This window comes from Lacerta agilis, chromosome 3 (assembly GCF_009819535.1).
Source record: "Lacerta agilis isolate rLacAgi1 chromosome 3, rLacAgi1.pri, whole genome shotgun sequence".
In the NCBI taxonomy this organism is placed as follows: domain Eukaryota; kingdom Metazoa; phylum Chordata; class Lepidosauria; order Squamata; family Lacertidae; genus Lacerta; species Lacerta agilis.
In genome coordinates this window covers 90,104,138-90,120,842 of record NC_046314.1, presented here as the reverse complement: position 1 = coordinate 90,120,842, position 16,705 = coordinate 90,104,138, and the positions used below count along the sequence as shown (strand labels likewise).

The window sequence follows — 16,705 nt, the reverse complement described above, 5'->3', positions numbered from 1 at the left end:
TCATTGGCATATAGACAAAACTCCGAAAGGTTCAGTACAGTAAAACCGCTCAGCGAAATCTACATCTAACAGTTAAAACACTGCCGTATAATATTCACAAATCCTCACTGCGTGTTACAGAAACCTGGCTACTATCTCCATCTTATCCCCATCCTGTGGAACCCATCCATTAGGAAGGTTACCTTACATTTGTCTGAGAGCCACTGCCTGCTAACAACCAACTGATTAATGAACATAGATCGAATTGTGTGATACAAGAGGCAGTGCAAAGGAACATGCATGACTGGTTCTATACCACTCAGTCCATGGGGGCATAGTCTCTCTGCGAGGAGTATTTTCTGGACTCCTCTCTGTAGCATTGCTGAAGGTGTAGCACATTCAGTCTCGCTAGCATGTACGCCCTGTGTTGATTCAGGTTAGCCAAATGGGAGAGATAAGTCACTGTTGGCTGTTCACATCGCACCATTCCCAGACATGCACACAGTCACTATTCATGATTTGGCTACTAAGTTCTTGAAATTCGTTGTCTAACAATCTGCGTTTAATGATATCAAATGCAGCGTTTTCTGATAACCAGTACAGGGAGTCTAGTGAGATTCCTATCAGTTTAATTTTGTTCTCAATCCCTCTTAACCCTCCCGGTGATTGGCATTCAGTTAACATGGCCGCAACAAGACTATTAGATTCAGATCCGTAATGCAGCTGAAACTAGTTGACATGGTATTGTAGTGCTTTAAATGTCTAGGGTGAATGTGGTCAGGGTCTGTATTCTGAGGTGAGCCACTCCCATGATTCTCTAATTCTTTTATTTCTTTCTTAATTTTTTATTTTATTTTGACAAAGTAATAATCTTAAATGAGTAAGAATAAAAATGTGCACCCCATCACCGAGAACATTCCATTGTAACTATCCAGCCTCCCAAAATTTCAACACCTCTTGTGATGGTTTGACCCCTTTCCGTTTTAACAGTACAAATTCTACAAACACCCTCCATATCTCCTCAAAATCATTTCTCCTGCACATTCCCCGTCTTACCTTAATGGCACATGTTGATTTATCATTAATAGCTATATCCCACACCTCTTTATACCATTCTTCCATTTTGTATGCTGCTTACCCCTTTCACTTTTTAGCTATAATAACACGTGCAGCTGTCAATAAATTTGTGAGCAAGTCCTTCATAGCCTGTGAACCTTCCACCCCATGGTAAATTGATAATAATGCTACCTCTGGACTTTCAGTCAGCTTTAACCCAGTGATTTCTGTTATCTCCTTAAACACCCTTTGTCAGAAAAACTGTACATATTTACACCCCACCGCATGTGAACATAATTCTCCGTTTCCTGGCATCTCCTCCAACGTAATACTGAATATTCCTTATTTATTTGATTTAATCTGACTGGTTTTAAATACCATCTCTAAACTAATTTATAATAATTTTCTTTTATTCTTATAGATAACATTATCATTGTACGTTTCACCCTCTTCTCTCCCCACCGGCTGCCACTGCTCCACCCTTTTTGCCTTGCACACACCTATTTTATTTTATTTTATTTTATGCATTGCATTGCATTGCATTGCATTCCACCCTCTTTCTCTCCCTCTGGGCTTCTTCCCCCAGCTGCTGAGAGACATAGGGACACAAAAGTCATATGCTGTTGCCGTGGTTGCAGCATTGCTGGAAAGCCAGGGTTCAAATCCCCAGTGAGCCATGAAGCTCTCTGTGTGACCTTGGGCCAGTCACTGTCTCTTAGCCTAACTTACCCTCACAGAGTTGTCGTGAGGATACCGTAAAATGGCGAGTGGGGAGAATCATGGGTGGTGCATTGTGCTCCTTGGGGGGGAAATCAGATATAAACGTGCAAATAAATAATTTAATACAATTGGTTCCCAATCCCTAATTTAAATCAGTGCATACTGCTTTGAATTCTCTGCTGCTATTCTAGACTGTCTTTAGGAGCAGTCCAAATCTAGGAGCCTTATCTACAAGAGATGCATGAAATTTGCTCCCTGCACATTAAAAAGTATTGGTCCAGTAACTGCAGCAAAGACTGCAATACCCATTTGACCAGCAGTCCATCTCGAAAAGATAATATATTTTTTAAAAAGTGAACTTGTAAATCAGCAGATATTTAGGTGTTTATATCATCTATAGTAGGGACCCAGGTGGCGCTGTGGGTTAAACCACAGTCTAGGGCTTGCTGATCAGAAGGTCAGTGGTTCATATCCCTGCGATGGGGTGAGCTCCCGTTGCTCAGTCCCAGATCCTGCCCACCTAGCAGTTCGGAAGCACGTCAAAGTGGAAGTAGATAAATAGGGACCGCTCCGGCAGGAAGGTAAACGGCGTTTCCGTGCGCTGCTCTGGTTCACCAGAAGCGACTCTGTCAAGCTGGCCACATGACCCGGAAGCTGTCTGCAGACAAACACCGGCTCCCTCAGCCTATAGAGCGAGATGAGCGCCGCAACCCCAGAGTTGGACACGACTGGACCTAATGGTCAGGGATCCCTTTACCTTTTTATCCTCTATAGTGGAAGGAGTGTGGGGAGAAGAGGAGACAAAAATAAAGTATTTCGCCTTTCCCCTTTCTAACCCAGAGCATGGTTTGCTATTGTGTTCCAAAAGAAAGAAAAATAAAAGACATCTGCTAAATAATGTGGCTGGAAAAAGATTCCTCTAAATAATGCAAACATAAAGAGCACAGATATATTTTCTTACGAAATGACATAAACCTCGGTGGGTGATGCACAGCCTCGACTATATATAACGCCAGCTCAGTCAAGTAGAAGTCCCCTTGGGCCTGTGGTGGAAACTTGCCTTTCCCAAATACGTTGAACACACAAGCCCAGGGCTGAAATGCAGGATTGCTGAGATCAGGGCTATTCTGGTGCAGACAAGTTATGCACTGCTGATAGGGGAGGATTAATGAGCCAGTCTGCTCATCCGTTGCAATTAGAAACAACACACTGGAACTATTCTGGGGCTGTTTCTGCGCTGAGAACGACAGCTTATCAGAGCCCAGCCTCTTGTAGGCCTCCATGGAAAATGAGGCGAGTTATAAATATAGGATAATCAAACTGGGAGCAGAATCATACATGCCGCTCTTTGTTTATCGAGTCAAAGGGCTGTTTCTTAGCAGTCATGGAACAGTGTTCATAAAGGATAGCATGAGGGAGCAGCCATAGCACGATTTTTTGTGTCTCTCTATCAAGAAGCTCAGGTTGTCCGAGTATTGTTTACCCACAGAAGGGTGCGCAACAGCTCACAGCTCAGTGGTAAGAGCAACTGATTCAGCTGAAGAAGATCCCAGGTTCAATTCCCAGCACTGACATGGAGAGGTCTATGGCCTCAAAACCTGGAGGTTGCATATTGCCACCATGGCTAGAAGCATTTCCCCTCTTTATCTACAACCCCCTTTTAAATCCTCACAGAATCAGAGAATTGTAGTGTCAGAAGGGTCATCTAGCCCAACCCCAGCAGGAACTTCCTAAACTAGTATCACCACATCTTGTTGCAGTCGGTTCCATCAGTTAGGAATCTAGGAAGCTGCCTTATACTGAGTCAGACCATTGCTCCACCTAGCTCAGCGTTGTCTACCCTGACAGAAACCATCCTCATGAACTTTCCATGGTATTCAGAATCTGCCAACGGATTAGAATTACATTTGGAAGATTCTGGAAATTTGCAACCTAAAAAATGCACACTACTGAGTGCTTAAGAAGTATGTGGTCCCTTACTATTGGCCAAGTTCCATACATATAAAAAGACACTGTAAATATAACCATTGTGAAATTTGGGGAGCAGCAACAGAAACCCTTTCCTCTTTATGCTTTTTGAAATTTAGTCTACGTGCTGTTAAGCATACGCTTAACAAATTGCTGAATGAAATGTACGCTTTGTATTTTAGTTATTATGATATTTTAGTTATTATGATATTTTAGTTATTATGATATTTTAGTTATTATGATATAGAGGCATGTGCTAAGTTTAATGGGTTGTGCCCCATGTTAGTCATACTCAGCAGCAACCCACAGAAATTAATTGACATGACTAACACATGTGCATCAATTTCAGTGGGTCAAGTTCCAGTAGAATGGAGCTTGAAGCAGACCAATATTTATAACTTTTTCAGGATGGGTGCAAAGAATTGGAGAAGCAGCCCTAGAAATTAGCCAACTAATTTTAGTCAAATGTTCTCTCATCATTTTTTTCCTGAAACTCAGGAGGCTCTTCTTTGTATTAACAAAATTCCTTGAGGAGAAACAAAATCCAGACAGAAAGTCTACTACTGTTCAGAGAAAGCAAAAATAACCAATCCTTGTATAAAAATAGTTTAATAAAGGCATAAAATTTCAAGAAAATATATGTATAGTAACAACATTGTTCAGTAAAAGTGCACAGCAATTTACACATCTGGGGTCAATATACACAGTGGTTTTTTGTGTTGTTTTTTTTACACACCTCACTTCACTTTATTCTGCCTGTATAGAATTTGATCTGAAGCAGTGGGGTGGGGGTGGGGGAGCCTTCACTGCAGTACAAAAATCCTACAAAGGTAATCTAACTGGAACATCTCTCTAATCATTCCAAATTCATACTAACAGGAGGCACAACTCACTGGGAAGCTCTTCAGCATGCTCCATTGAAATGAACAGAAACTGCACAAAAGCACTCGTTTTAATGGCACTTGAGCAGCAGAACTTTACCATGGATTATATCCAATCTTTGGACTGGCAAAGGGAGCAAAGACTAGCACATCTAAATGAGAGATCAGTGATAAATGCCCACTTTATAAGATGCATCTCACACTGATGTGACCATGGCCAAAAAAATAAAATAAGGCTGGGTGGGCAAATGAAGTCTGCTATAGCTCAAACACAAAATAACTATTCAAAAGCACAAGGAGCTGGAAACCAAAAGGCCTTTTCCATGTGCGTGTTAAAATTAGTCAGCGAACTAGTGGAGGAGTGGGGAAAGCAAGGCTCTGCAGCGTTTTCCATGGAATGGATTGTTACTGAGCCTCCATTCTGCTTCTATCTTGCTGTTTCCCCAATTGAAATTCACGCAATTGAATCATTTTTTTGTTTAATGTGGAAAATGCTCCAAGTGGTGCAAAATTGTAATTGGTTAGCAGGCTGCTGACCGAGAGGAAATCTCCATAGTCCCTTCTCATGTTACTGATTCATGGATGCATGGATACCTCCTAGGGTTGCCATATTTTGAAGAGCAAAAAAGAGGACGCTATGACGACTCTCATTTTAAATACCCCTACTATACAGGTATGTAGGCTATAGAAGCTGTGATATATTGCTGAGGGGAACTGGAGAAGAGAAGAAGAAAGCAAGTCTTCAGCCACCAGTTATGTCTATGTCTCATCCAGAAAGTATACCTTCAACATTCAAGCATATGGACTATATGCTTTGAAATTCTCCCTTCAGGTATGCGGACAACTGGGGATCAGTGCATGTGCTTGGCAAGTGTTGGAGATGTGTGAAAAACCACTAGCTAAAAACCCTAGGTGGATGTAGCCTACAATCATCAATATTTTCCCTACCTAGCTATCTAATCAACCCTTGCTCCACATATACTCATCACAAAAATAGCAGCTCTCTGGAAAATGCTGGAGTTGGGAGCTTGCAGAATAAACCTGCAGTGAAAAAGGAGAATGGGAGCAATATAAAATTGACCCAAAATGGAATAAAATGGGATTGGACGTCTGTACTACAGAGTACTCAAGGCCTGTTTAAGACTGCATGGGAGCCACAAAAGCAGCATTCACCAGTGTGCCCTGCAGCTGCCATCTAGTTTAAATGCTATTATGAGCATCTGAACACATGTGCAGTCTGGGCCAGGTGGATATGCCTACATGCAGATCAACTTGTTGCCCAGGCCCCTTTCAAACAAGATAAACTTGGTCTGAATAAACCACGTTTTATCAGACTGAAAACAAGAGTTGTATTAACATGCACCCTCTTCCCTTTCTGTTGTGCATCTAGGACTTTAAAAAACAACAACCTGCCATTTCCTATTAAGTCTGAGAAACTGTCCTTTAAGAAACCCCAGAAGGTAGGGTTGGGGAACCTGTGGTCCTCCAGATGCTGCCAGCTCCACTGCCCATCACTCTTGACCATTGGCCAAGCTGGCGAGAGTTGGACTCTGAACTACATTGGGAGGACCACAGGTTCCCTATCCCTGAGAGAAAGGGAGAAGGAAGTGTGTGGGCATCATACTCATTCACTGTCCAACAAACCATAGTTTCACTGGACCAATGCCATAGTTACATGCATCTAGATGAGACAGGGGCCACGTGGAACATCTGCATGGCAAGTACTGCCCTCCCCTTGTGCCACAATCTGCCCTCCCACCACCGCACCATGCCCTGCTGCTTATTGCAAGTGGAAAGCTAACTACATAGGAGCGTTCACGAAAGAAATAAGGGAAAGGAGACACACTCACAATTTCTAAAACAGTTTTCATTTTTATAATCAAACTTTTTACATGAACAGAAAAACACACCAGTATTTTGTGCGAAAAAATATTTTAAATAAACTTTGCTCGTTCTTGATCTTTGTACATTCTGATATACATATGTAACAAGGTGTATGGCACTATAACCAGAATCGGAAAAAGGGAAAAAAATAATTGCTTTTTGTTGTTGTTGTATACCTTCTTCTTAAATCAAGCCAGCCACCTTTATGCTATTTAAAAATATTATTAATATTATTAATGGGCAGCCAGCTGTAACTGCTTTGAACACTCAAAATAAAGAACTCTTTCCATTACTCAAAACTATTATTGCACAAGAAGCCAGTAAAGGCATATGGCGTAAAATGGTCAAGTCCCTTGGTGTTAGCCTACCCCCCAACCCCCAAATAGAAAAATAGTACCAGAAGATGAAACACAGCAAATAAAAAGATTTTCTCTAGTCAAGAGGGTGAGAAGGGATTTGCAGATAGTTTTAAGCTGCTCTGATCTTCTTTGCACCAGCAAGCATTTTGCTTAGGGTTTCTGTAGCAAAGCCTTTGCAAACTCAAGGCCGCCCGTGGGTTTTAGTTGTCTTTTCGCTTTTTTATTTTGGCTGGTTGTATTTTATTTTGGAGGGGGGAAAATAGCTGTCTTCGGTCTATGAACCTGCACAGACTACTTAGTCATAATCTCTACAAGTAGCTGAATAACCAAAAAGGGAAGAACAAAATTGTATAGTGTCCAGTTTCTCTCTTAAAGGAGATTTTAAAAAACTGGTTTCTTCAAAGCACCCCCCCCACCATCCTCTTTTCAAGAAGGGACTTGCCCAATGTTTGTGAAGTCCTTGTATTTTTAAAACCTTTTCTTCAAAAAGGTTCCTGTCCAAAGTTTTGTCTTATAATAAACCCTCCTCAATAAAGCTAAAAAGAAAAAAAGAAAAACGGGGTAAATCCAAGCCTTCCAAGTCGATGTCAAGTGAAGAATACGAACATCTCTTTTTAGTCACGTGCTTCCTTGCCATCACACGACAGTCTCTACCCCAATCAGCTTTGGCGTGAGAATTCGCGGCGTGACTCCATTGTTTAGATCTTCCTCGAACTCCAATAACTGCCCCATAAAATTAAGATTAGGAGAAATGATTGGTCGCTTGCCTTTGACAAACTTATAGGCATCAGTCATGGTCATCCGCGTGTGCTTCATAAGGTAAGCGATGACAATGGTGGCAGAGCGGGACACACCGGCCTGGCAGTGGATGAGGAGGCCTTTTCCACACTGGTGAGCTTCCTCTGGAAAAAAAAAGCACAGAAATAAAATGTCAACATTCACTTCCATGAGTGAAAGCCAGAGGTCAAGAGACCGGAGCTCCTAATGCATCCCTCAAAATAAGCAGCAGCCAGAGATTCACTTACAAGAGTTGGGAAGCCTATAGCCCCTGCAGAGGTTACTCAGTATGCACCTAATTTCTCTCATTTGCAACTGGGAAATGGCCAAAAATCATTGTGCCTGTTTCCCTCCCTCGATCTGTAGATTATTCTTGCAATAACCAATTCCAGGCTAATGCATTTTAAAAATATTGCTCCTCAGAGAAATGCATGTTTATATGGCCATTATATTATAGGGCTTGCGGATCAGAAGGTCAGCGGTTCGAATCCCTGCGACGGGGTGAGTTCCTGTTGCTCGGTCCCTGCTCCTGCCAACCTAGCAGTTCGGAAGCACGTCAAAGTGCAAGTAGATAAATAGGTACCGCTCCGGTGGGAAGGTAAACGGCGTTTCCGTGTGCTGTTCTGGTTCGCCAGAAGCGGCTTAGTCATGCTGGCCACATGACCCGGAAGCTCTATGCCGGCTCCCTCGGCCAGTAAAGCGAGATGAGCGCCGCAACCCCAGAGTTGTCCGTGACTGGACCCAACAGTCAGGGGTCCTCTTTACCCTTTTTACTCCTAACAATGTTGGACATAGAATGTGCCACAAAACCAGCTCCTGACACCAGGAAGAATGTGCTCAAATGAACAGAATAAACAGTGGATTTTGAAAACTAGGTGCAGTGCCTCCAAATGATGTAAGGCTTTCACACTATACCAAGTGAACCCACAGATAGGACAAACTGGAGAATATGTTAGGCATGCCATTGTCATCATTTGCAGTACGCAAGTCCCACTTTTTAAATACCACTTTGTTCATGCACATTTTTGGGGTGGTGTCTGGACCATGGGCACAATGGCCTCTGTTAGTGCGCATTCTTCATTCAACAACATAACATGACCATTGTGAAATGCCCGGGGGAGGGGGGGTGAGCTTTAAATCTGGGAAACTGCAATTATATAATAAAAGAAAAAGTGCTGATTTTATATTGAAACATAATGTTGTAGTGTGGAACACACCTGTTCTGGGGGTATTTGTGTGTGCATCATAGGAGCCAACTCCTAGGGGTGGAATAAAATATTTGAGGGCACCCCCCTCAGTTGATGGGCATTGTCATTCAAATGGTGTATGTGTGCCACGTCTTGTGATCAATTATATGGGGCGGGGCTTGCCTGCTCCCACTCTCTACAATATTTTACTGTGGTACCTCTGGTTACGAACTTGATTTGTTCCGGAGGTCCATTCTTAACCTGAAACCATTCTTAACCTGAGGTACCACTTTAGCTAATAGGGCCTCCACTGCCATCGTGCCACTGCTGCGCGATTTCTGTCCTCATCCTGAGGTAAAGTTCTTAACCTGAGGTACTACTTCTGGGTTAGCGGAGTCTGTAACCCAAGGTGTTTTTAACCCGAGGTACCACTGTATTCAAGTTGGCATCCTGGATACACATTCACATTGATATTTTGAAACACAGGCAACAGCAAGAAGGAAAAATAAAGTGCTGCCTTAAGGGCAGGGAAAACCAATATTAGATAAATTCTGGATGGCAGATGTGGTTTGTCCTACGTGCCACAGGTGACCCTCCTCACACAACCTTTTCTCCCAATAGCCCTTCTGATCTGGTAGGGGGAAAATATTCACTGTTTTTTTACACTACAGCAAGTCATATGTGCCTTTTATCCAAGGCTTGCCAAAAGCCAGCTGAATTATGGAAACCACGTAGAATCCAGAATTTTTGTTTCGAAATTGTTAAGTATTTGTAATTCATGAGTTTTGCAAGGGCCAATTCACACATTAAGAGACAGAAACCTAGGAATGCTGGGAAACCACATTTCCCCTGCAGCAAACCTCCAGTTCCTAATGTGTTGGGTGTGTGCTTCTCCACATTTGTATATATCTTTAGCTGCATCCCTAAAAAAGGTGATGTGAAAGTGACCTTCAATATGACCTAAACCAGGTGGATTGGTGGCCTGATCCAGCACGACTTGTCTTATGGAACCAGACTGTGCTTCATGTTGATTCTTGGGAAGGACACACATTGATTTTCCACAAGCCTTCTGCCTTTATTTCAGCCTTCATAAACCCCTGCTTTGGGAGCAGGGAGAAAATCTATTTAAGACACCCAGATCTTTGTAGATCCAATTTAAACTGTCCCTAGGGCAAAGCTAAGCTCTGACTAGTTACTTAACAGAATATTTATCCTACTAAAAAGTCAAGACAAAGAAATATATGTTCATCAAACATGCAGGCATAGCTCTAGGCTATAGTTACCAAAGTGAAAAGGGGTGGGGTGTGAGAATTTAATTTAGGTAGATGATGACAGATAGATAGATAGATAGATAGATGATAGATAGATAGATAGATAGATAGAAAGAATTGTCCAGCATATAGCCTTAAGTGGTATTTAAGAGACAGTCTGTAAAGTATTGGTTAATAAAGGACCAGTCAAGGGTAGACATTTTTGGCCCTCCATTTCACTGTCCTCCCACATTTATGACACAGTAGTAAAAGATAGATACAAAAAGGGACTAAGATTTCCACAAAGACAACACTGGCTCTGCTTTTCTTTATTATGAACACCTATCCTAATCACAAGAAGGTATTAACGGTATATTAAACGGGGGTGGGGGTGGGGGGAATACTGCGCCTCAAAACATTGAGCAAGCTTTTGAGTTCTCCAGAACCCTCCATCATTGTATTGTATGTCTATACAAAGTCTATACAGGGTGGGGCTGGGGGAGAAAAAACACAAGAAAAGAACTTTAAAAGCTTGCTCACTATTTTTGTGACATTTTGGTTGGTCCAAATAAAAGGTATTGCTCAACTTTGGATTTCAGAACTCTGGCACTGAGTAAACATTTATGTCACGTGGTGAGATCAGTGCCGTCAGGAGAGAAAGGCTTGCAATCTCCTTTGGCTGTGGTTAAAAGCAGTTAAATTTTCAAATGGGAGAAATGCTGTAGTCGTATCTCTTTCTGTAGTAGAATTTAGAATTAGTAGTATCAGGTGGTACCTTTCTAGGAAGAAAGCCACAAAATGATTTTTCCCTGATAGCAAGGATAGGAAAACTGCCACAGCAGATCAGCCCAAAGGCACCCTCCTCCCTACAGTGACTAATAAGATGCCTCTGGGAAGCCCCCAAGCACGACATGCATGAGGGCAACTGGCTTCTCTCACTGCTGCTCCTTCCAAAAGGTATTTAGAGGCCTAATGCCTCTGAAACCATAGGTAGCATACAGTTAGGGATGGGGAAAGAAGTTGTTCAGCCTGCTTTTCACAGCAGACTGATGTGATCCAGCGCTCCCGAAAGTGCAGGCAGATCAGAATGCAATCCCCTGTCGATTATGTACTTTTCTAGATGCTGCAATGTAGCTTGTGTGCAGATTATGTGCACAAAAATATAACTTTTGTGTGAAAGATACAAGCAAATTGCATATATTACAGATTGGAGAAGCATTAAAAAGTGTGCATTTTGCATACAAAATGCATAAAATTTAAATGTGGATTACATCTATCATCTATCTATCAGTTGATTGATTGATTGATCAATCCATCTATAATCTCCACCACAGAACAAAATGAGCCTGTGTCTGAGCACCAGCAAGAATGAAATGAGAAAGAGTTAGGCTGTTCAGTCCATCTCCTACGTATAGCTGCCATGACTAGCAGTCATTGACAGCCTTATCTTCCACGAATTGGTATATTCCTTCTTTTTAGAAATATTCACATTGGTGGCCATCGGCACATCTTCTGGCAGCAAAATCCCCTATTTCTACCACCCCTTTAACCAACATTCTTACTCTGAAAGGTAAAGCCAAATGGGAGTTTCAGCGTATGACCTAGAACACCCCACTGCTGTCACCTTCTGTGCACTGGGGTGTTCAATCAAACTCCTTGCTACCTATATGTCATACATGGAGGTGCGAGCAGGATCACACCCATTGGCCCCACCTATAATGTCCACATGCTCCTGGCTTCCTCCCACTAACACCCACATGTTTAATGCAATGCATCAATGAGTTGCCAACAGATTAATGCACTGCAGGTGTGACTGTGGACATGATCTCCCTGCCACCAGTACCCATTGGCTTGGCTTTTATGTCAGCCCACGTTTCTCATTCCACCCTCCCTCTTGCAGCCACCTTTCCTCAACGTAGAATTGAGGCTGCAGGGAGTTGCTTGGGGCACTCGTTTCCATGCAATTTAATTCCAGGAAAAAGATCCATTTGCAGCCACCTTAACCAAGAAAATGATGGAAGTGAAGTGATGAAATTTGGGACGTTATACTGGCGTACTGTTCTTTCCTGAAGAGAAGCACACATGTGTGGAAAGAGCGTGGGAGAAGCAACATTGTCCAATGACATTTGTTCTTGTGTCACACCATGGCCACTGCTGGGAATGATGTTTAGTGTGGCACGCTGGTATATCCATCAAAACACTGCTACTCCATAACAGGTACTGCAGGGTGCAAGGTGCAGAAGTGCTAGCATCATAATCAGGAAAACAAACTCAATATTTCCCATGTCCGAAGGCAGCCAAAGTTTGAATGTGAGAAACTGGTGTTTTGCAAACATCTGAATCATACAAGAATGGCCACTGTCAGCAGCTGCCCATCTAGCATGCCCCCTCCAGAAAATGCAGGTGTGCTCCTGAAATCTTGCAAGTTTAAACACACATGCACATCGCAGAATCAGAGTTGGAAGGTACCCCCAAGGGTCATCTAATCCAACCACCTGCAATGGAGGAATCTCCTGCCCATTGTGAGGCTTGAACCCACAACCCAGAGATTAAGAGTCTCATGCTCTACTGACTGAGCTATCCCAGCTGCATAATGTACGAAGAGGCCCAAAAAACGATAATAAAACACTGGAAGCAACCAGATTTCTTTGGCAGCACTACCATAGGCCGACGGAAAGTTTTGCAAGTGCTGAAATGCTCAGACAACAACACAACACGATAAAGCTGCTTCCCACCCCCTTGGGCAAAGATAATCAGTTCCACGCCTGTCAGCCCAGAACTAAATGCATTTGCGCCGCAAAAGCAGCCATTGTGGCCGTTTTGCTGGGATAGTTACCAATGAATTCAAAAGCCTCTTCGAAGTACTGCCTGAGATTCTGCTTGTTGCTGTCTGTAGCCGGCAGCCGCTTGTAGTTGAGCAAGCCTTTCTCGTAATGGTAGAGAGGGAGGTGAGTGGTGACGTTGATGACGTAGCCGATGTTCAGCCGCTGCATCTTCTCCAAGTCCTGAGCGTCGTGCTCGTTGCCAAGAAACAAGAAGGGCAAGATGGGCGTGAGCTCGGCGTTCTCAATGTCTGGGGTGGTCGGGATGGACTGAGGTAGCGTGCAGGTCACCGCGGCGGCAGCACCGCCCCCTCCTCCGCCTTCGGGGCACTCTTGGAGTTGGAGGGAGTTGTCACAGAGGTTTTCGTGGTTCTGTTTAAAACTGCTGAGTCCACCTGCAGCACAGAGGGATTTTAAAAAGGAGAAGGTCAGGAACCTGAGATATTAATTAGTTAGTATCATCATCATCATCATCATCATCATTTTTAATATTTATATCCCACCCATCTTCCCAAAGGAGCCCAGGCTGACAAGCACACAAATAATAAAATGTTGCAATTCAAATAAAATAAATAAATAAATAAATAAATAATACCCCACCCATCTGGCTGGGTTTTCTCCAGCCACTCTGGGCTGCTCCCAACAGAATATTAAAACCACGATAAAACATCAAACATAAGCAGGGCTGCCTTCAAATGTATTCTAAATGTCAGATAGCTGTTTATTTCCTTGACATCTGATGGGAGGGTGTTGCCACCGAGAAGGCCCTCCGCCTGGTTCCTTGTAACCTCACTTCTCAGAGTGAAACAAAATAGAAAATTCTTTCCATTAGCACCTTAGAGACCAACTGAGTTTCTTCTTGGTATGAGCTTTCGTGAGCATGCACACTTCTTCAGATACACTGAAACAGAAGTCACCAGATCCTTAAATATAGTGAGGGAGTGGGGAGGGGTATTACTCAGAAGGGTGGTGGGAATGGGTGAGTGAGGGAACCACCAGAAGGCCCTCGGTGCTGGACCTTTGGGTATACAGGGCCAAAGCCATTTAGGGATTTAAAGGGCCAGCCCCAACACTGTGAATTGTGCTTCGAAATATACTGGGAGCCAATGTAGGACTTTCAGGACTGGTGTTATATGGTCTCAGCAGCCACTCCCAGTCATATAGATGCAGTCATATAGATGTAGACTGGGAAACATCTCTACTTGAAAGGCTTGTTGGAAGATGATGGTCTTCAGTAGACGGTCTTCAGTGACGGCACCTATGTGATATTTAACAGAGCGGAAATTCCAAAAGGGAGGGGAGGCACCTCAACCCACAAGTTCTGAGTTATACACTGTGTAGAGCCTGGATAGCTCCATTGGTTAGAGCATGGTGCTGATGAGACCAAGGTTGCAAGTTCGATCCCCGTATGGGACAGTTGCATATTCCTGCATTGTAGGGGGTTGGACTACTGATGATCCTCAGGGTCCTTTCTATGATTTACCCATTAGATTTGGAGGTTTGCTTTCAATCAAACTCTAGGATCTCCTAAAGGTATCTGCAGGAGGCCCTCAACTCCATAGTGCACTGATTGATTGGGTATATAAGGGGTGAGATGAACTTTCTGGTATCCTGGTCCCAAACTGTAGGGTGTTATACACTGGTAGCTAATTGGCGCACAGAAAAAGTGGAATATTCCCAATAGTGTGAAAAGTCATTTCCTTCACTTACCTGGGAATTGTAGTTTGTTAAGGATGCTGAGAGTTGTTAGGTGTCCTCTATTCCCAGAGGGGCTTAACAATCATTCCCTCTTTCTAGAGAATTCTAGTTCTGTCTCCTAACGACAATCAGCACCCTGGACAAACTACATTTCCCAGGATTATTTGGTGAAAGCCATGCTTGTTTAAAATGGCCTGATACTGCTTTAAATGTATAGTGCACATGCGGCCTTGTCAACATCCAATGATTTCAATGGGTCTACTCTGAGTCTTACTAACAGTGGATATCACCTAATATATTTTAAGCAAGCCTATTCTGAATGCAGTCCAGTGACTGCTAAACTGTTTTTCAAAAACAGTTTTTCGAACACTTCCAGGTTTTTTTCAAACTAAAAAAACAAACAAAACATGGTTGTGTTACACATGTATTTTATAATTTTTTCAATTCCCAGATAGCACTTTTTTCAGATGCAGAAAATAAATACCCCCCCCTTTCTCAAATCAAGGAGATGATCCATTTAGATTCCACAATAACATTTTTGTTTTGCCTATGAAAGGGTAACACTCCTTATGTAGTTCCATAATTGATGATTCTGCTCCATAAAAGAAGATTTCTCAAAGAGAGGACACTTGGAAGGGTGAGGGGGTTTCAACAAATGCACCCAAGACTGATACACTTTTTAAAAATAATATTGTCCTAACATACTTTGGGGTTTTCCAATTTGTTGTCTAACGCCGTTCCACAAAATCTGAAGAGAAAAACAGGAGCTTAAGAACTTTCTACACCTCGTTCCGAGATGACATCAGCTCAGGCTCCCCACCTGCCTGGTTTCCATGGCAATTACACAAAGACATACAATGACATCAGCTCGGCATGACATCAGCTCTTTGAGTGCAAACAATGCAAGAAGAGCTACTTTGTTTCAGGCCTTTTGGTACAACTGTGTTCTTGGGAGCCAGTGATGTAATGCTAACAGGTGGTTGGAGCAGCATTTGCCTGACAGGGAGGAGGAAAAATACAGCTATATCCCTTGTGTACACATGGGTGATTATAGGTTAAGCTTTCACTAATGGCATGTGAAATAAGGCACTAATGCAAGAGAAATGTTGCTTTATGCAAACTGACAAAGATAAGAGAAAATTGCAAGAACCAGAGACACCTTGTCTAAAAAGTGATGTAACTCTTGGAAAGAAGGTTGAAAAATAATAGTAGTTGCTTTTGGTAAAAGGCAAAGGTTCAAACTATGGCAGCTCAGAGACCTTTTGGTAACAATTCTTTTTTATTCTTATTTTGTCTATAAGCCTATGTGCCAGAAAAAAACACCTTTAGACATTCCAGCCAAGATTCCCCCCCCCCCCAAGATAAGACACTTATCTTTTATCACTTTAACAGAGATGCTTTTATACCATGTGAAATAATGAAACACCAACCGGTTACTTTAAGAGAGGAACGCAAGGTAAGAAGAGCACAGGTAAAGAGGTGATGGACAGATTACAGATCTGAGCAACCTTCTGCCATTTTTGTTTGCTCGCTTATGAATCAGAAATGCTCATTCAACTGACAAATCTGACAATCAGAATTTAGAAGTTAGTTGCATAAAGGCATTTCAGAATGTTTGGCGTAAGTGAGTTTATTTCGCTTTGGGCTTCATCCAAGTCCTTTCTGGTCCCTTTCCCCCAATTCAGAGCAAAGGTAGCTGGATAACTATTTTTACCTACGTCTTCCCATATTACACAAGAAAGATCAACAGATCAACACATCAACAGATCAACACATCAACAGATCGCAACTCTGGCTTTAAGCACAGCTGCAAACATTTTTTCTACTAACTCTCAGTGCTTATTTAGCCATACCCAATTGTTCTTTTGGGGGGAAGTAGGGTTGTCACTCCCATCCACACACAGTAAAAGCCAGTGCAGGCTGGTCCATTAATGCTAAAGGGGCCCAGGCCCAGTTTACCCTCAGTCCGCCTCAACCTACCTGCCTTCTTACTTAGATGCAGCCTGACAGCTTCCTCCTCTTTAGTGTCAATGTTGAAACAAACTTTGTAAGAGCTCATCAAAGAAGAGGATGGGGGAGAAGATTAGAATTAGTTGGCTCTGCCTGCCATTGGCTCTGACTCCA

At 42.7% G+C, this 16,705-nt stretch overlaps 1 protein-coding gene across 4 annotated transcripts in view; it reads right to left on the bottom strand.

Moving 5' to 3' along the window:
* Positions 1-6,456: 6,456 nt before the first annotated feature.
* DUSP10 (dual specificity phosphatase 10) overlaps positions 6,457-16,705 on the bottom strand; it is a 49,434-nt gene continuing 39,185 nt past the window's right edge. For all 4 annotated transcript variants that reach the window (XM_033144730.1, XM_033144732.1, XM_033144729.1 and 1 more), the window contains exons 3-4: positions 12,898-13,278; positions 6,457-7,749 (exon numbers count right to left, since the gene is read on the bottom strand). In XM_033144730.1, coding sequence (XP_033000621.1) covers positions 7,484-7,749; positions 12,898-13,278 — 647 coding nt within the window. In that variant the 3' untranslated portion in view covers positions 6,457-7,483. The remainder of the gene's footprint in view (positions 7,750-12,897; positions 13,279-16,705) is intronic.